Consider the following 14,864-nt stretch of genomic DNA (forward strand, 5'->3'; position numbering starts at 1 on the left):
AGCTAATTCACGTCTCATACCTTCAAAGTTACCCCTCTTTAAGTTCAGAACCTTTGTTTCTGAATTAACTATGTCACATAGAAACATAGAAACATAGAAAATAGGTGCAGGAGTAGGCCATTCGGCCCTTCGAGCCTGCACCGCTATTTATTATGATCATGGCTGATCATCCAACTCAGTTTCCCGCCCCAGCCTTCCCTCCATACCCCCTGATCCCCGTAGCCACAAGGGCCATATCTAACTCCCTCTTAAATATAGCCAATGAACTGGCCTCAACTGTTTCCTGTGGCAGAGAATTCCACAGATTCACCACTCTCTGTGTGAAGAAGTTTTTCCTAATCTCGGTCCTAAAAGGTTTCCCCTTTATCCTCAAACTGTGACCCCTTGTTCTGGACTTCCCAACATCGGGAACAATCTTCCTGCATCCAGCCTGTCCAATCCCTTTAGGATTTTATACGTTTCAATCAGATCCCCCCTCAATCTTCTAAATTCCAACGAGTACAAGCCTAGTTCATCCAGTCTTTCTTCATATGAAAGTCCTGCCATCCCAGGAATCAATCTGGTGAACCTTCTTTGTACTCCCTCTATGGCAAGGATGTCTTTCCTCAGATTAGGGGACCAAAACTGCACACAATACTCCAGGTGTGGTCTCACCAAGGCCTTGTACAACTGCAGTAGTACCTCCCTGCTCCTGTACTCGAATCCTCTCGCTATAAATGCCAGCATACCATTCGCCTTTTTCACCGCCTGCTGTACCTGCATGCCCACTTTCAATGACTGGTGTATAATGACACCCAGGTCTCGTTGCACCTCCCCTTTTCCTAATTGGCCACCATTCAGATAATAATCTGTTTTCCTATTTTTGCCACCAAAGTGGATAACTTCACATTTATCCACATTAAATTGCATCTGCCATGAATTTGCCCACTCACCCAACCTATCCAAGTCACTCTGCATCCTCTTAGCATCCTCCTCACAGCTAACACTGCCGCCCAGCTTTGTGTCATCCGCAAACTTGGAGATGCTGCATTTAATTCCCTCATCCAAGTCATTAATATATATTGTAAACAACTGGGGTCCCAGCACTGAGCCTTGCGGTACCCCACTAGTCACCCCCTGCCATTCTGAAAAGGTCCCATTTATTCCCACTCTTTGCTTCCTGTCTGCTAACCAATTCTCTATCCACATCAATACCTCACCCCCAATACCGTGTGCTTTAAGTTTGCACACTAATCTCCTGTGTGGGACCTTGTCAAAAGCCTTTTGAAAATATCCATCTTAATGAAGAATTCCACCATATTATGGTCAACCTCCCTACCCCCTACTTGATCAGGGTCACGTGAAGCCATGGGAGCAGATGGTAGGTGGTCGTAGGAGCAGCTGGTGCACATCAGAGGTCCTGGTAATGTGACCACTGATGCAGGCAGACAATCTCCGAAGAGTATTGACAATGGCTGGGGTCATCTGTCTTGTAAAGAGACTGCCCAGAAGAAGCAATGGCTAACCACTGCTGTGGAAACATTTGTCAAGAGCAATCATGGTCATAGAAAGACCATGATCACCCACGTCTTACGACACGGCACATAGTAGAGATGACGAACCTCGAAGAAGCAGCCAAGATGCCTCAAAGTTTAATTAATATTAAAAAAAAATGTCATGTTATTGAATATATTGGCACCGGATTTTCATTTTACTCTACAGAAGATTAATTTTAATTTGAAGTGGGTGTTCAGATTGATGGAGGCAGTGTGGAGATCATGTTGGATTTAAGTCTGGTGATTTACTGACGTTCCACATCCTGCCCGATTCCACACAAAAATCAGAGTGACTATTGAAAAGTGAATGTCGGGCAACAAATTTCACAACATATTAAACCTGATTCTGACGCCCGTGGCCTTTTCCATGGTGATGGGATATGGTTTTCAGGATGTCTTGCAAGATGGAAAAGGGGAGTAGGAGTCTAGTAGAAATGAGTCTGGATGATAAACCAGTGGCCTTCATGCTTTCTCAAAGAAACACTTCATACATACTTGAAGTGTAGATGCCATCTGGTTCCTTTTAATGTTATTGGGTCCAATTTCAATAAAGGTACGAGACTCCTGAAGTAAGTACCCCACTTGCTGTAAAAGCCTGTGGATTAATAATGAAATAACTGGGCAGTTATAAATTCATGTTCCCATTGGTTTCTGCCAGACAGGTATAACTAACAAGTTAAATTGTTTAGTCTGCTTGGAATGGAAACTCAGCTCCAGAACATTTTACTTTAAGTTATATGGCTCTAATCAGTTATATAGAAGAGAGATTATGATCAGATGTTGCCAAGATCCTAAGGTATATAATCACCTATTTTTTTCTGGATTTTTCCTAGCTTTGTGAAAAAGAAAAGTTACTGACCGAAAGAAACCAGCTGAATGCTTGCATGGGAGAACTGTGGGATAATTTCTCATGTCTTTGCCAAGAAGTGTGCGGCGACGTCCAGTTAAGTCCAGAGCAAATGCAGTCATTACACAAGTTTTGTCCCGTCTTCAGGCCGATGGATGAACCTGCAGCCACGGGTGGCACTACCTCGCCCCCGGATGGATTAAAGCAGAAGTTTCTGAAAACACAATGCACTGGAGATAGTATGCAATGTTGTGCAGAGCAAGGAGGGTCCCACCATCAGGATCAGTGGTCACGTAGCCACAACGCAGAAGTATGCTCGTCAGGAAATATGCAGGAGCTGCTTGACCAAGGAACATGCTCAGAGAAGAGGCCCTCATTTGAACAGTGCAGTCAGACAGTGACGGTAGATTTCTGCCAGGAAATGACAGATAAATGTACAACCGATGAACAACCGAGGAAAGACTGCACCCAGTGACTGACTCGTTCTTCCCTTTTTTTCTGGTTGTTTTTTTCTTAAAGTAAGCAGGAGGTTCACTTGTTCAGGATGCAGGCAACATTCATCTGTTGATGCTTTTTGTCTTTGATGCACACTACAACAGTCTTAAACTGCAGCAGAACTGTCCAGGTACTACTCCTCAGAACAGCTGAGGTCTATCCTCACATTGGTGCTATACCTTGCTTGTGCAGGGAACTTGACAGTGACAATGACGCTGTTATTTTGTAATGATTATTAATTATTGTTGTAAGGACCTGACCTTCATTCTCGAAAGGGAATGAGTCAGGTGGCATCTCATTTTACCTTGAAGGACCCTACAGAAATCTCAGTTAAGTCTTTCAGCAAGCTCGGTGGCCCATGTCACACAACAACTCAGGAAATCTTCTGAATGTTCAACATGACTCAGTAACATAAAAGATGGTTTCTCATCTAACATCTGCATACTGTAAACATACTCCTGCATTCTCAGTTTTAATTAATTAGATTACTGGAACTCTTGTGTTTGCCTTGTACAAAGAATCTGGTTACAACATTCCCATTTTGCCTTCTGCAGAACCTGACCGAAACTTTTAAGAACTTAGACAGTTAGATTTTCACACTTGAGCAATATCACCTTCTTTGTACTTTAGAAAAAAAAGAGAAAAAATATTGAAGTGTAATTTATGTAAATTGTAACACACCTCAGGCACTCTTTGAAGGTGCCTTTTGAGCAGGGAAGATCTGTTATTTCTGATGTAGAACAGTGATGGTCGAAACTGCCACTTGCACTGTGTGCGTCATTGGGTTCTTTGCTATACCACCTGATGCATTACACAACTGTATTCAAAAACAAAACAAAGAGATGGTATTCAGTGAGATGGGGTGAAGTTGCGTCCCTTCCCAACCCAAACTTTGAGAGATGATGCTTGCTATAGCAGCTGCTACAAACACAAGTTGTGTAGAGTGACCGATAACAGCTTTTGGCATTCATAACCATCAATGTTTTTATTTTAAACTCTAGTTTTCAATCCTAATTATCATTGTCTAATGAAACTTCTGCTTTTAGACGGTGTAACATTGGAGTGCAGGGAAATTACTACATGGGCCATTGAATCTAAAATATTGTATGGACAATCTTTTTTGAAAAGATTTTTTAAAATTGTTTGAACTTTTATATAATCTCAACTTTTTTTTGTTTTTCTGTTATAATATCCCAGGAAGCAAGCTTTTAAGGAGAGTAAAATGGCAGTGGTCTTTGGTCCTGCTGTCACACTCTGTCGCTAAGTCAGTGACTAACTCCAAATCTCCCTTTGAATTTGCTTCTCTCCATCTCTCTCTATCCTGCTTTTTCTCTCTCCCCTTCCTCCTTCTCTCCCTACCCCTCCTTTGCTTCTCTCCTCTTCTCCCCTCTCTCATCCTCTCTCTCTCTCTCTCTCTCTCTCATTCTCTCCCCACCCCCCTCCCCCTCCCAGGTATTTGCCCAACTGAATAGAACATGGATGTATGAACTGCCTTCCCATTGGGATTTACACATAGTGCATGAAACCTCTGCATAAGAGGACCACACAGATATTACTGAAGGCAAACGCTATATCACAAGGGACCAGGTGACAGTTTTGTCTTGAAGCTTTCTGCACATTCACCCTTGTTACTTTGGTTTATTAAATGTGATGAAAACCACACAGACTTAATAGCCCAATTCAAGAGTTTTTCTTGATGTTCTTATTTAAAGAAAGCTGAGGAACTTACTTTCCAAGCCACATTACAACATTTAATTGAAATATTTCATTGGTTGTGAGATGTCTGGGGACACACAGAGGCTGTGAACATGTTAAATAAATGCAATTTTCTTTATGGTTATTGGAGGAGATAAAGGATGTTCCTCCAAAGCTAGGGACAAAATGGCAGAAGTAGTGAGAGCAAACAAAGATTACTGCTATCAATACTATACGGCAAAGCATTCCGTTTTCCAGTTTCTTCAGCCCTTAGCTGAAAAGTATAGTAAGGAAATGATAAAAGCATTCCTCCCTGGCCTACCTGAACTGTAAGAACACCTGAATTTAAAATGTATCACCCACCACACTCCTTCCCGCAGTAGCCGATGATTGCTAATAATTTTTTCCCAACCAAGGTCACATTTCAGCGGAATTCAGCATTGTATAAGGAAAACATTTTTGCTAAATTGTGAAACAAATTTAAGTGTGTTTCTGAAACACAGTATTTGGCAGGGCAATCACTTTGTCTCTTTCTGCCCCCCATAGAAGCCTACAGAGGTTGAGATGGCAGGGGCAGGGGCAGGGCCAGGGTCCCAGAGGCAACAGTGGAGAGGGATTAGGGATTTGGGAGTTAGCTGGAGACGCAAGACTGGCCAGACTGGCAGTGGGCGTACAGAGGCTGGATCAGGAGTGGAGTGACGGTGACAACATTTAGGAGTAGGGTCCTAGAAGTGATAACAGGAGGGAGTCTAGGGGGTGAACACTGAGAGTGTGATCCTAAAAGTGAACACTGGGAATGGGATCTCGATGGTGACATGGGAGGTGGGGTCCCAGTGGAAACATTGGAAACCAGGTCACGGACTTGATTTTGGGAGCAGGGTCTCAATGGCAGAAGTGGGAACAGAGTCCTGCAAGAACAGTGCAAGCAAAGATGAGCGAAAGGTATAGGAGCAGAATTAAGCCACGCCTCTGCTTGAACCTGAAGCTGGGACAGGAATAGAGTGCCGGTGTCAACAATGGGAGCAGAGTGTTGGAGGTTCAATCAGGAACCTAGTCTTTGTCACAAGTGTGAGGTCCCAATGGTTGCAGCAAGGTGGAGTTCAGGAAGGAATATCATGCTGAGAGCCAGGTCCCAATGACAGCAGCAGGAGATGAGAAGGGTCCAGGGCAGGCTTAAATCTTGCCCAGTTTAAGAGATTGTAAGCAACCTAGAAGTAAACTCTGCAGTACGTTAATTGAGAAGTGATATAGAGTGAGCATTAGATCAGATATTATTAGGGATGGTTTACTTTTTAATTTGCAAAGGCAAGAATGACTTTCTCTGTTATGCTAACACCCTGTCACCAACCATCCGTCATCATCATCAGGTGCAGTGCCCAGTTTGAGCTTTGACTGCCATGGCCCACACACTCCTGTTTCGGGTCAAGTTGATCAATTCATTGGTATTCATTTCCAGTTCTCTGGCTGCTGTCTCCATCATCATTTGTCTTTGTCTTCCTCTTGCTTTCTTCCCTTCAATCTTTCCCATAATTACCGTGCATTCTAACTCCTATTTCCAAATCACATGTCCAATGAAGTTACGTTGCCTTTTCATGATCTCATGCATTATTTCTCTTTTTGTGTTTGCTCCGTCAATCCATACCTCTGTAAACTCCTCAAGCATGCCATCGTCTTTCAAATCTTTCAATTCCGCCCAAAAAGTCCCTGCTTTGCCAAGTCATAGAGTCATGGAGCACTCTGGCACAGCAATGGGCCTTCAGCCCATCTAGTTCATGCCAAACTATTATTCTTCCTAGTCCCAGCGACCTGCACCTGGACCATTGTCCTCCATACCCCTTCCATCCATATATAACCATATAATAATTACAGCACAGAAACGGGCCATCTCAGCCCTTCTAGTCCGTGCCGAACTCTTACTCTCACCTAGTCCCACCGACCTGCACTCAGCCCATAACCCTCCATTCCTTTCCTGTCCATATAGCTGTCCAATTTAACTTTAAACGACAACATCTAACCTGCCTCAACCACTTCTGCTGGAAGCTCGTTCCACACAGCTGCCACACTCTGAGTAAAGAAGTTCCCCCTATCATGTTACCCCTAAACTTTTGCCCTTTAACTCTCAACTCATGTCCTCTTGTTTGAATCTCCCCAACTCTCAATGGAAAAAGCCTATCCACGTCAACTCTATCCCTCTTATAATTTTAAATACCTCTATCAAGTCCCCCCTCAACCTTCTACGTTCCAAAGAATAAAGACCCATGTACAGTACTTATCCAAATTTCCCATATATGTTGAAATTGAACACGCATCCTCCACTTCTGCTGGCAGCTCATTCCACTTTCTCATCACCCTGTGAAGAAGCTCTCCCTCACTTAGTACTGAAACTGTTCTGATCTAAGTCACAGATGACGGCCTTCATGACCATGATGTAAATGATCCCATTGACTTTATTTTGAATGCATTAAGAACACGGTCCCCTTACAATGCCTTTCTATTCTTATCCTGTTAGATGAGACCATGATCTGCAGTCACCACACAGTTACTGCTGGTGTCCCTCAAGGACCTTTTCCTGGTTGTCTCCTGTCTTTAGCAACGTACCACCCTCAGTACCGTCATCCAAATCTGTAATGTCTGTAGTCGTGTGTGTGTCTGTTAATTACTCGCTCTCTACTGCTTCTCTTACTGTCCAAAGGTAGTCTTACTACACAACACTGGATGAGCAGAATTTCCTTAGAGGTGAATAATTAGGAAACTAAAGTCATTGTCTGCAGTCCCTGTCAATAAATGTCTGCAGCCTATGCCTTGCAACATTCTCATTTAACATAACAAGTGTCACAGTAATCCAGGATGTGCTTTGGACCAGAAACACATGTCATCACTGAAACTACCTTTGTCCACCTCAGTGACATAACCAGTGACAGTGACAGAATTAGCCTCAGCTCATCTCTAGCTGAAACTCTCATGTAAATCTTTCTTCCCACATTTTAACGTTTGTAAGTTCGGAGGTTTTTCCCAAGTACTGCATCCTATATCCGAACTTGTGCCATCCCATTTGCCATTCACTCCTCTGCTTGCTGGCCTGTTCAGTTTCAGGTTAAGCAATGCCTTTTTTCAAAAATTCAGAGTCTTGCTGAAGGACCTCCGTCCAAAACATCGACTGTTTATTCATCTCCATAAATGCTGACTGACCTGTTGAGTTCCTCCAGCATTTTGCATTTTGTGTGTGTTACTCTGGATTTCCAGCATCTGCAGAATCTCTTGTATTTCTTTTAAATTCACCTCTTTTCAAATCTTTCCGTGGCCTTGACCCTCTCAGTCTCAGTAGTGTCTTCCAGCCCTAGAATCTTCAGTTTTAATCTTTAGAGCATTCCCTGCTTAAATCTGCTTAGCACTGTCAGTGCTTAACAGTGCTAAGTCCTTAAGCTCTGGAATTCCTGTCCCAAGTTCCTCCACCTGTCTACCTCCTTGTTCATCTTTGATGCACTCCTGAAAACCTACCTCTGACCAAAGTTTGGGTTATCTTCCCTCATAATCTCCTTTTGTGCTTGGTGGCAAATAATTACTCTTTGGAATGTTTTTACAATTTACAGGTGCTACATATACAAGATAACTGTTGTTGCTATTAGTATGCAATCGCATGTTCCTGCTGTTGGGGCAATGATCTGTCCTTGTACAGAGCCTGAAGTTATTGGGATGCAGACCACTGGCTGTTTAAAGTTGGAAGGCGGGACATTAGCAAACCAATTAACAGAGAATAAAAGGGAAGCTTCTGTTATATTAATTTTTTTAAATTAAAGTGAGTTTAAATTTCACCTTGAATTCAAATAGTGATTATTCTATCAAAAGCTGTTTCCAGGAGCTGCCAACATTGTCTAGTTCATAAGCTATGCTGGTTGTAACTGTATAACCCAACCATACTGAGAAAATGCTATTAATTTTTTGATGTAACTTTAAATAATCTTAGAGATTTGATCTCTTGAAAGCAAGCAAACACCCCTTCTCCTGACACAGATTTGCATTTGTCAGTTTTCACCCTTAGTTTTATCTGAGCACGTTTTTGTTGAAATTTCTGATGCAGCTTTTTAAGCCTGTTTTTAACTGTCATAGTTGTCCATCATCATTTCCAGTTTCCAAAAAAAATGTGAACTGTAACAACCTTCGATCAAAGTCTTGCATTTAAAACCATTGTTCAAACAACATTTTTATGCTTCAGTGAAGTTCAGTTTAGGAGTAAATAGTCTTCATATTTACATAATTGATTATATAATTTTTTGTTGCTATTCTGAACCATGTTACAAAGCTTATCAGGAGATTAACAGGAAACATTATTCATCTCCCAAGTATTCTTGTAATAAATAGTGCACAGGTGACCTCATTTCATTATGTGTTGTTGACAAGTTAGCGTAAAAGTAGATTAGGTATTTTTGTTCATGACCCAAAGGTGCCTTGTTTTATTCCAAATTGATTCTGGAACAGACAGAATTTATCCCATGACACTTTACCCTTGTTGATGTCTTCATGCATGTAAATATTGTAAGATTTTAGAGTAAGCTGCTGTGTATGTTTCTTGTTACTGAATTATCCTCATGCATGGTCAGAATCCTAATTTTAGATGTTTTGTGTAGTAATTCAGTTAAACAATTTGATATTAACTTTTACCCTTTTTAAACTTCTGTGTTTCCACCATCTAAAAGATCTAACAGACTGTTTATTTGATTGGATAACATTCAGTATAAACTGACAAGGTATTATTTCTAGTGATTTGAAAATATGCCCTGCTGCCTACTAGAAGTTTAAATATCAAATTTTATTTTCCTTTACAGAAATTTTAATTCTTTTAATATTTACAATTTCCAATGTCTTCCCAAATAAGTAATTTTTCCATGGATTTTTAAAAAAAATTTATAAGCCTAGTTATAGTTTTATTTTGGCTAGTATGCTTTTTTAAATTAAAAATTGCTCATTCTGCACTGCTTGCTATCCATTGAGTAAATGTACCTTAACCAAGGAAGAACCCAATTTCAAACTGCTTTGTTATTCAATCTCAGACCGGACAGTGACCAGAGAATCACAGGTAACTTCAAGTTCTTGTTGTTGGGTAAAGTGGAAGAAAATGAACTGGGTATCCAATTTCTGGCTCTCTTTGAGTGTTGTGTTGAAGTAGATTCAAATGATCGGGAATGTTTTTCCAAGCAGTGAGTGGTGGTACATGGTGAAACCGAAGTGATGTATGGACTCTTGATCAGCTATGATGCAATTTTATGTCATTATTCCAAGTCAAAGTAAATGTTTATGCTGAAGGACATCATAATTAGGAACACGGTCACATGATTGAACTGAAATTGTGCGAAGTCCCAGTTCTAACGAGTTCTTGTTACTTTTCAACTTTTTGTGGTACCATAAATTAGTAATAAGTAATTATTCCGATGTTCTGTTAGCAGAGTTCTAAGGTTACAAGTTCAACAAATTAATTTTGTATTACTTTATTTTAAATCCTCCCTTTTTTTAAAAACAGAAAAATAAATTCATCTGTTTCCCTCCCTCAGGCAAATTGCCACCCATTTTTAGACTAACACAAAATTATTTCCCAGGATCTGTTTTAAACTCCAACTTCCCAGAAAAGCCAGGATGATTTCAAAGTTTACTCCAATCACATCAAAATCACAAGGTTTGTCTTAGATATTTGACCAGGCATTGCAAATTATAACAGCTATGAATTGTCAGAATTACTCAGGGGTAATTACATTGAATAGTTCTTGAGTTTGTCTCTGTGACTTTCAGTTCAATTTCATCACATCAGCCTTGGCAATCTCTCCCAAGCATATTCCCCAGTGGGTGTCATAAGCATTCATTATGTTCAAAAGTGAAAAGCCTTTTATAAGCAAATATCAGTTGCACTTCTAATTCACCTAGAAAAGGTTCGGACTGTGAAAATCAATATACAATATTAATTCTGGATGCATCAGCAGGTGGTATGAAACACAAGCACGGTATGTACCTTTCTGAGGGTTAAACAGTGGATAGAGCTTCCTGTCTGATCCATGCCCATAGCTTGTGAGGTAGACTAGGAATTCTGTAATCAAAGAAGATTCATTATTATGTATGAGAGACGGGTCTCCTATAATAGAGAAAAAAAAGGCAACATTCTGAAAATACAAGCAGATTAGGCAGCATCTATGAAGAGATAACAGAATTAATGTTTCAATTCAATAGCCCTTTATCCCAATCCCATCTTCAGTTTTTGTGACTTTCCACAGGCTCTGCAATATCTCAGTCTGAAGGAGGGTAGCTTTGAGCTATTCATGAACGGTTTACTGTGCTGTCGGTTCTGTACACATGCAAATGCTGTAGTTCTGTTGAACAGGAATAGACAACATATGGTCAGATTCCAAGTGTACCAGGTGGTTTCTAGAACAGTATTTCACATTCCAAATCAGTAAAAGTCAATGTACAGTGATAACTAGATACACATACATTATCCACTTGCACAAATAACATTTACCGTAGTAGAAATAAAAATAGGCACTGCACACATGGTATAGAACGTTTAACACATTCGGTCTCCTTGCCTGTCCCCATCCTTTTCCTCTGCAATTCTGAGTTGTCTTATAAAATGGCTGCACTACCCTGCCATTGCAGAGCCCCCCAAATTATGAATTAATTTAATCAGGTGTTGAACCTGATTTTTGATTTTGGCTTGTGGGAACTGGTGAAAATTCACACTCCATTTCCAACTCAGTGCAGTAGGACCGATCTAATTGATTCATCTGCCTACTGGGGCTTTATTTAAATCCACCCCTCCTGGTTGCAAACTGAATGGGCAACAGTGGCTTCTGACCCATGAGGTTTGGCTGACCGGGTGGCGGGGCAACTCTCACCTAAATGGCCACAATCCAAGTTGGGAATGAGAGGTGGAACTGCGGTCTGGAAAGGGATGGAATGGTTACCTATGTTCACTTCCCTCCAACCCCCATAATGAATGTCGCAGTCCTTGATTTCTCATTCATGGCATTTTTTTTTCATTAAACGTCAGCATGCAGTCTCTGCAGCGAGGAAGTCATTAAAATTCGATGAGCGCCTTTTGAAGAAATTATTTCCATAAATATTTTTGCGGTTGAATCACAGGCACTTCCACTCCACTAGTTCCCCCTTGCCCGTCTGCCCCACTCCCCCTTTAAAAGACAATGACTCAAGCAGCAGTTTTTATTCTGGCTTTTCCCAGTTTCTGTCAAACAAAGAGAGTCAACATTTCTCATGAGTGGAGGTGCTTTCCATTATTCAGGAATATTCCCTTTGTATTGAAGCACACTTTACACATGCTCAGTATTTAGATCTGATAAAACTTCAGGCAATGATGGATGTAATACCAAAGGGGAAATTTAAAAAATATTAACAAGTTTCTACGTTAAGAGAAATTGTAATGCTATAATTTGATAGCTGTTTCTTGAACAATTTGATAATGATGCTCTGCTGCTTAACCATATACTCCAAGAGGATAAATACCCTGTTAATCAGGTTAAAATATCTTTTCAAAGGCAATGGTTTCATTAGCTCTTTATGTCTCTCAAAATTAAAATACTATCACTACTAATGTAGTGTTAACAGATTCAAATTAAGATCCGCAAGTTTTGCGATTGTTTGTTTTATTTTTTAAATGTAAATATGTTTTACTTTTTAAATAACCTCTTCATGAGTATAATTTTATCCCTAAAGTGTTGTGTGAAGAAATATGTTGCTAATTTAAATTAGTGTGTTATTTAATGTATGAAATACATTAATGCCCACCTTATGTCCCTCTGTGCATACACCTCCAAAGGAGGTGAAATGATTAAAAACGCGTCACCTAGGAAGCCTGGCTGTTTGACAGAACAGGTGTGTTAGAATCATATTGGAATTAAATGCACCTTCACTCTTGCCTTATGTAACATAGAATACTGTGGAAGCCATTTTCATGATGGGATGGAAATAGTTCATCTGGAGTGGGTGGGCTTGGGACAGTGGGTAGAACAACCCATGTCAGAGTGTAAGATCTTCTCTCGAGCGACACATATCTACCTGTATATTAATCCATACCTCTCATACCTGGTCAACGACTGTTACCATCAGGTGTTTTTCTACATATTTTTTTACACAGATTTTGTGTGGAATTAATGTAGTAAATAGATTCAGCATATCATTTCAAGGTTCAAGGTCTGAGGCTTGTAGTTCGGAGTTATTTTTATCCCAGGTGACTGTGTTTTCTGCGGTGTTTTTACTGTCGAGATCAGATAGTTGTAATCGCTTCCTCTTTGTCTAAAAAAATGTTGGAATGAAGTGAAGAAAAATCACATTCAATGTAAATACAGTATTGTTCAAAAACTGTTTTAATAATTTCACTTCTAGTGTTTAAAAGATTTTTGTCTAAAATCTGTTTCCGTTGAAATAAATGACATATCATCGCATAGCATATCAGATTGTGTTTGTAATTGCTAATTGAGTTCAAACACATTATTTGCATCTATGAATAAATTAACTTATATTCATTTTTTTTAAATATACATTTTCATTCTAAACAGTCAATTGGTTTAAGGTGGTTGTCCTATTACTAAGCCTACTTACATAATCACCTGAAGAATTAGCAACCAAGGATGGTATAGCAGTTAGCGTAATGCTTTGTTGGTGGCCAGATATCACCAACTGGAGTTGAATTCTTACCATCATCCATAAGGAGTTTGTATGTTCTCTCTATGATTACATGAATTTCCTCCAGGTGCTCTACCTTCCTTCCACATCCCAAGGCTGTATGGGCTAGGGTTAGTGAGTTGAGGACGTGCTATGTTAGTGCCGGAGACATGTCAGCGGTTGCCGGCTACCCCCAGCATATCCTTGCTGACTTGGTTTGATATGAACAAAACATATCACTGTCTGTTTTGATATACACATGATAAATAAAGCTCATCTTTATCTTTTTCCGAAGCACTTAATCTAGCTAAATTTTCAGCCGGTGGACATAAGAATGTTACTCAGTAAAGCAGCTCAAGTTTAACAGTTCTGATTTTGGGCAGTCTGCATAAGCCACAAGATATAGGAACAGAAGCAGGCTATTCTGTCCATTGAGTCTGCTCCACCATTCAATCATGGCTGATCCAATTCTTCCAGTCATCCCCACTCCTCTGCCTTCGCCCCATACCCTTTGTAATTCCTCCACATCTCTGTTCAAAATGGATGTCCTTTAATCCTGAAGTCGTGCCCTCTTGTCCTAGACTCCCCTACCATGGGAAATAACTTTGCCATATCTAATCTGTTCAGGCCTCTTAACATTCGGAATGTTTCTATGAGATCCCTCCTCATTCTCCTGAATTCCAGGGAATACAGCCTAAGAGCTGCCAGACGTTCCTCATACAGTAATCCTTTCATTCCTATTTGCATAGTTCCAAATAATCAGCACAGCACAGAATTCTGTATTTTCATCTGTCATTTATTACTGAAAGACATGGGATTTTATGGATGGAGAAATAATCTAAAAAAAAGAACATAATATACACGCTAGAGATTCTCTAGATGCTGCAAATCTAGAGCAAGAGCACACAAAATAGTGGAAGAGCTCAGCAGGTCAGGCAGTACCTATGGAGGGGAATAAAAAGTCAACGTTTCGGGTCAAGATCTGGTGAATGGTCTTGACCCGAAATGTTGAATCTTTATTCCTTTCAATGGATGCTGCCTGACCTGCTGAGTTCCTCCAGCATTTTGTGTAGAACATAATATACAGACTCGGAGCCCTCCGTTGTTTGGGCTTGACCATGAATGTGGCATGCCAGCTGTCTACATGATATGCAAGCCAGTACGTAAAGAAGCCAGGGCAGTATGATATGGAGAGCAAGCTGTTCCCCATGCAACAGGCTCTCCCCCCACCCCACACACACACACATGCACACACACGCCAAGATAGGCAAAGACCATTACACTTTGGCACCAACAGTGTCGCAGGAGTTACCAGTTATCATTGAACACAACACAGGACTGCCTTCGGGACTCCAGCTCTGGATTTTTCCCTCAGGGTTTACTCCTGAAGTCTTCCTCATGACTGGGTACAGCCGCAAGGCAGTGGAGGTTTGAGATCAGAGTTTTCCTTCTCCTAGGTGAGCTGCCAACCACAGCTGACCAAAGTGACTGGTTTTAAGGTGCCAGTAACCTGCCTTTGCCCCTTCTCCTGCCAGTAGAAATTGTTTTGCTGGGATTAGTAGCTAAGCCACACATGACGGCCAAGATGGACTTGGCTGTCAGAGGCTATTGGAGGTGCACACCATTGGGAG

General features: G+C 40.7%; 1 protein-coding gene across 1 annotated transcript in view; it reads left to right on the forward strand.

Moving 5' to 3' along the window:
* bach2b (BTB and CNC homology 1, basic leucine zipper transcription factor 2b) overlaps positions 1–13,007 on the forward strand; it is a 356,916-nt gene extending 343,909 nt beyond the window's left edge. Inside the window, exon 6 of the mRNA XM_063033290.1 lies at positions 2,369–13,007. Within this exon, the coding sequence (XP_062889360.1) occupies positions 2,369–2,857 (489 nt within the window). The 3' untranslated portion in view covers positions 2,858–13,007. The remainder of the gene's footprint in view (positions 1–2,368) is intronic.
* Positions 13,008–14,864: the final 1,857 nt, after the last annotated feature.

The sequence above is a fragment of the Mobula hypostoma genome, chromosome 2 (assembly GCF_963921235.1).
Source record: "Mobula hypostoma chromosome 2, sMobHyp1.1, whole genome shotgun sequence".
Taxonomy (NCBI): Eukaryota; Metazoa; Chordata; class Chondrichthyes; order Myliobatiformes; family Myliobatidae; genus Mobula; species Mobula hypostoma.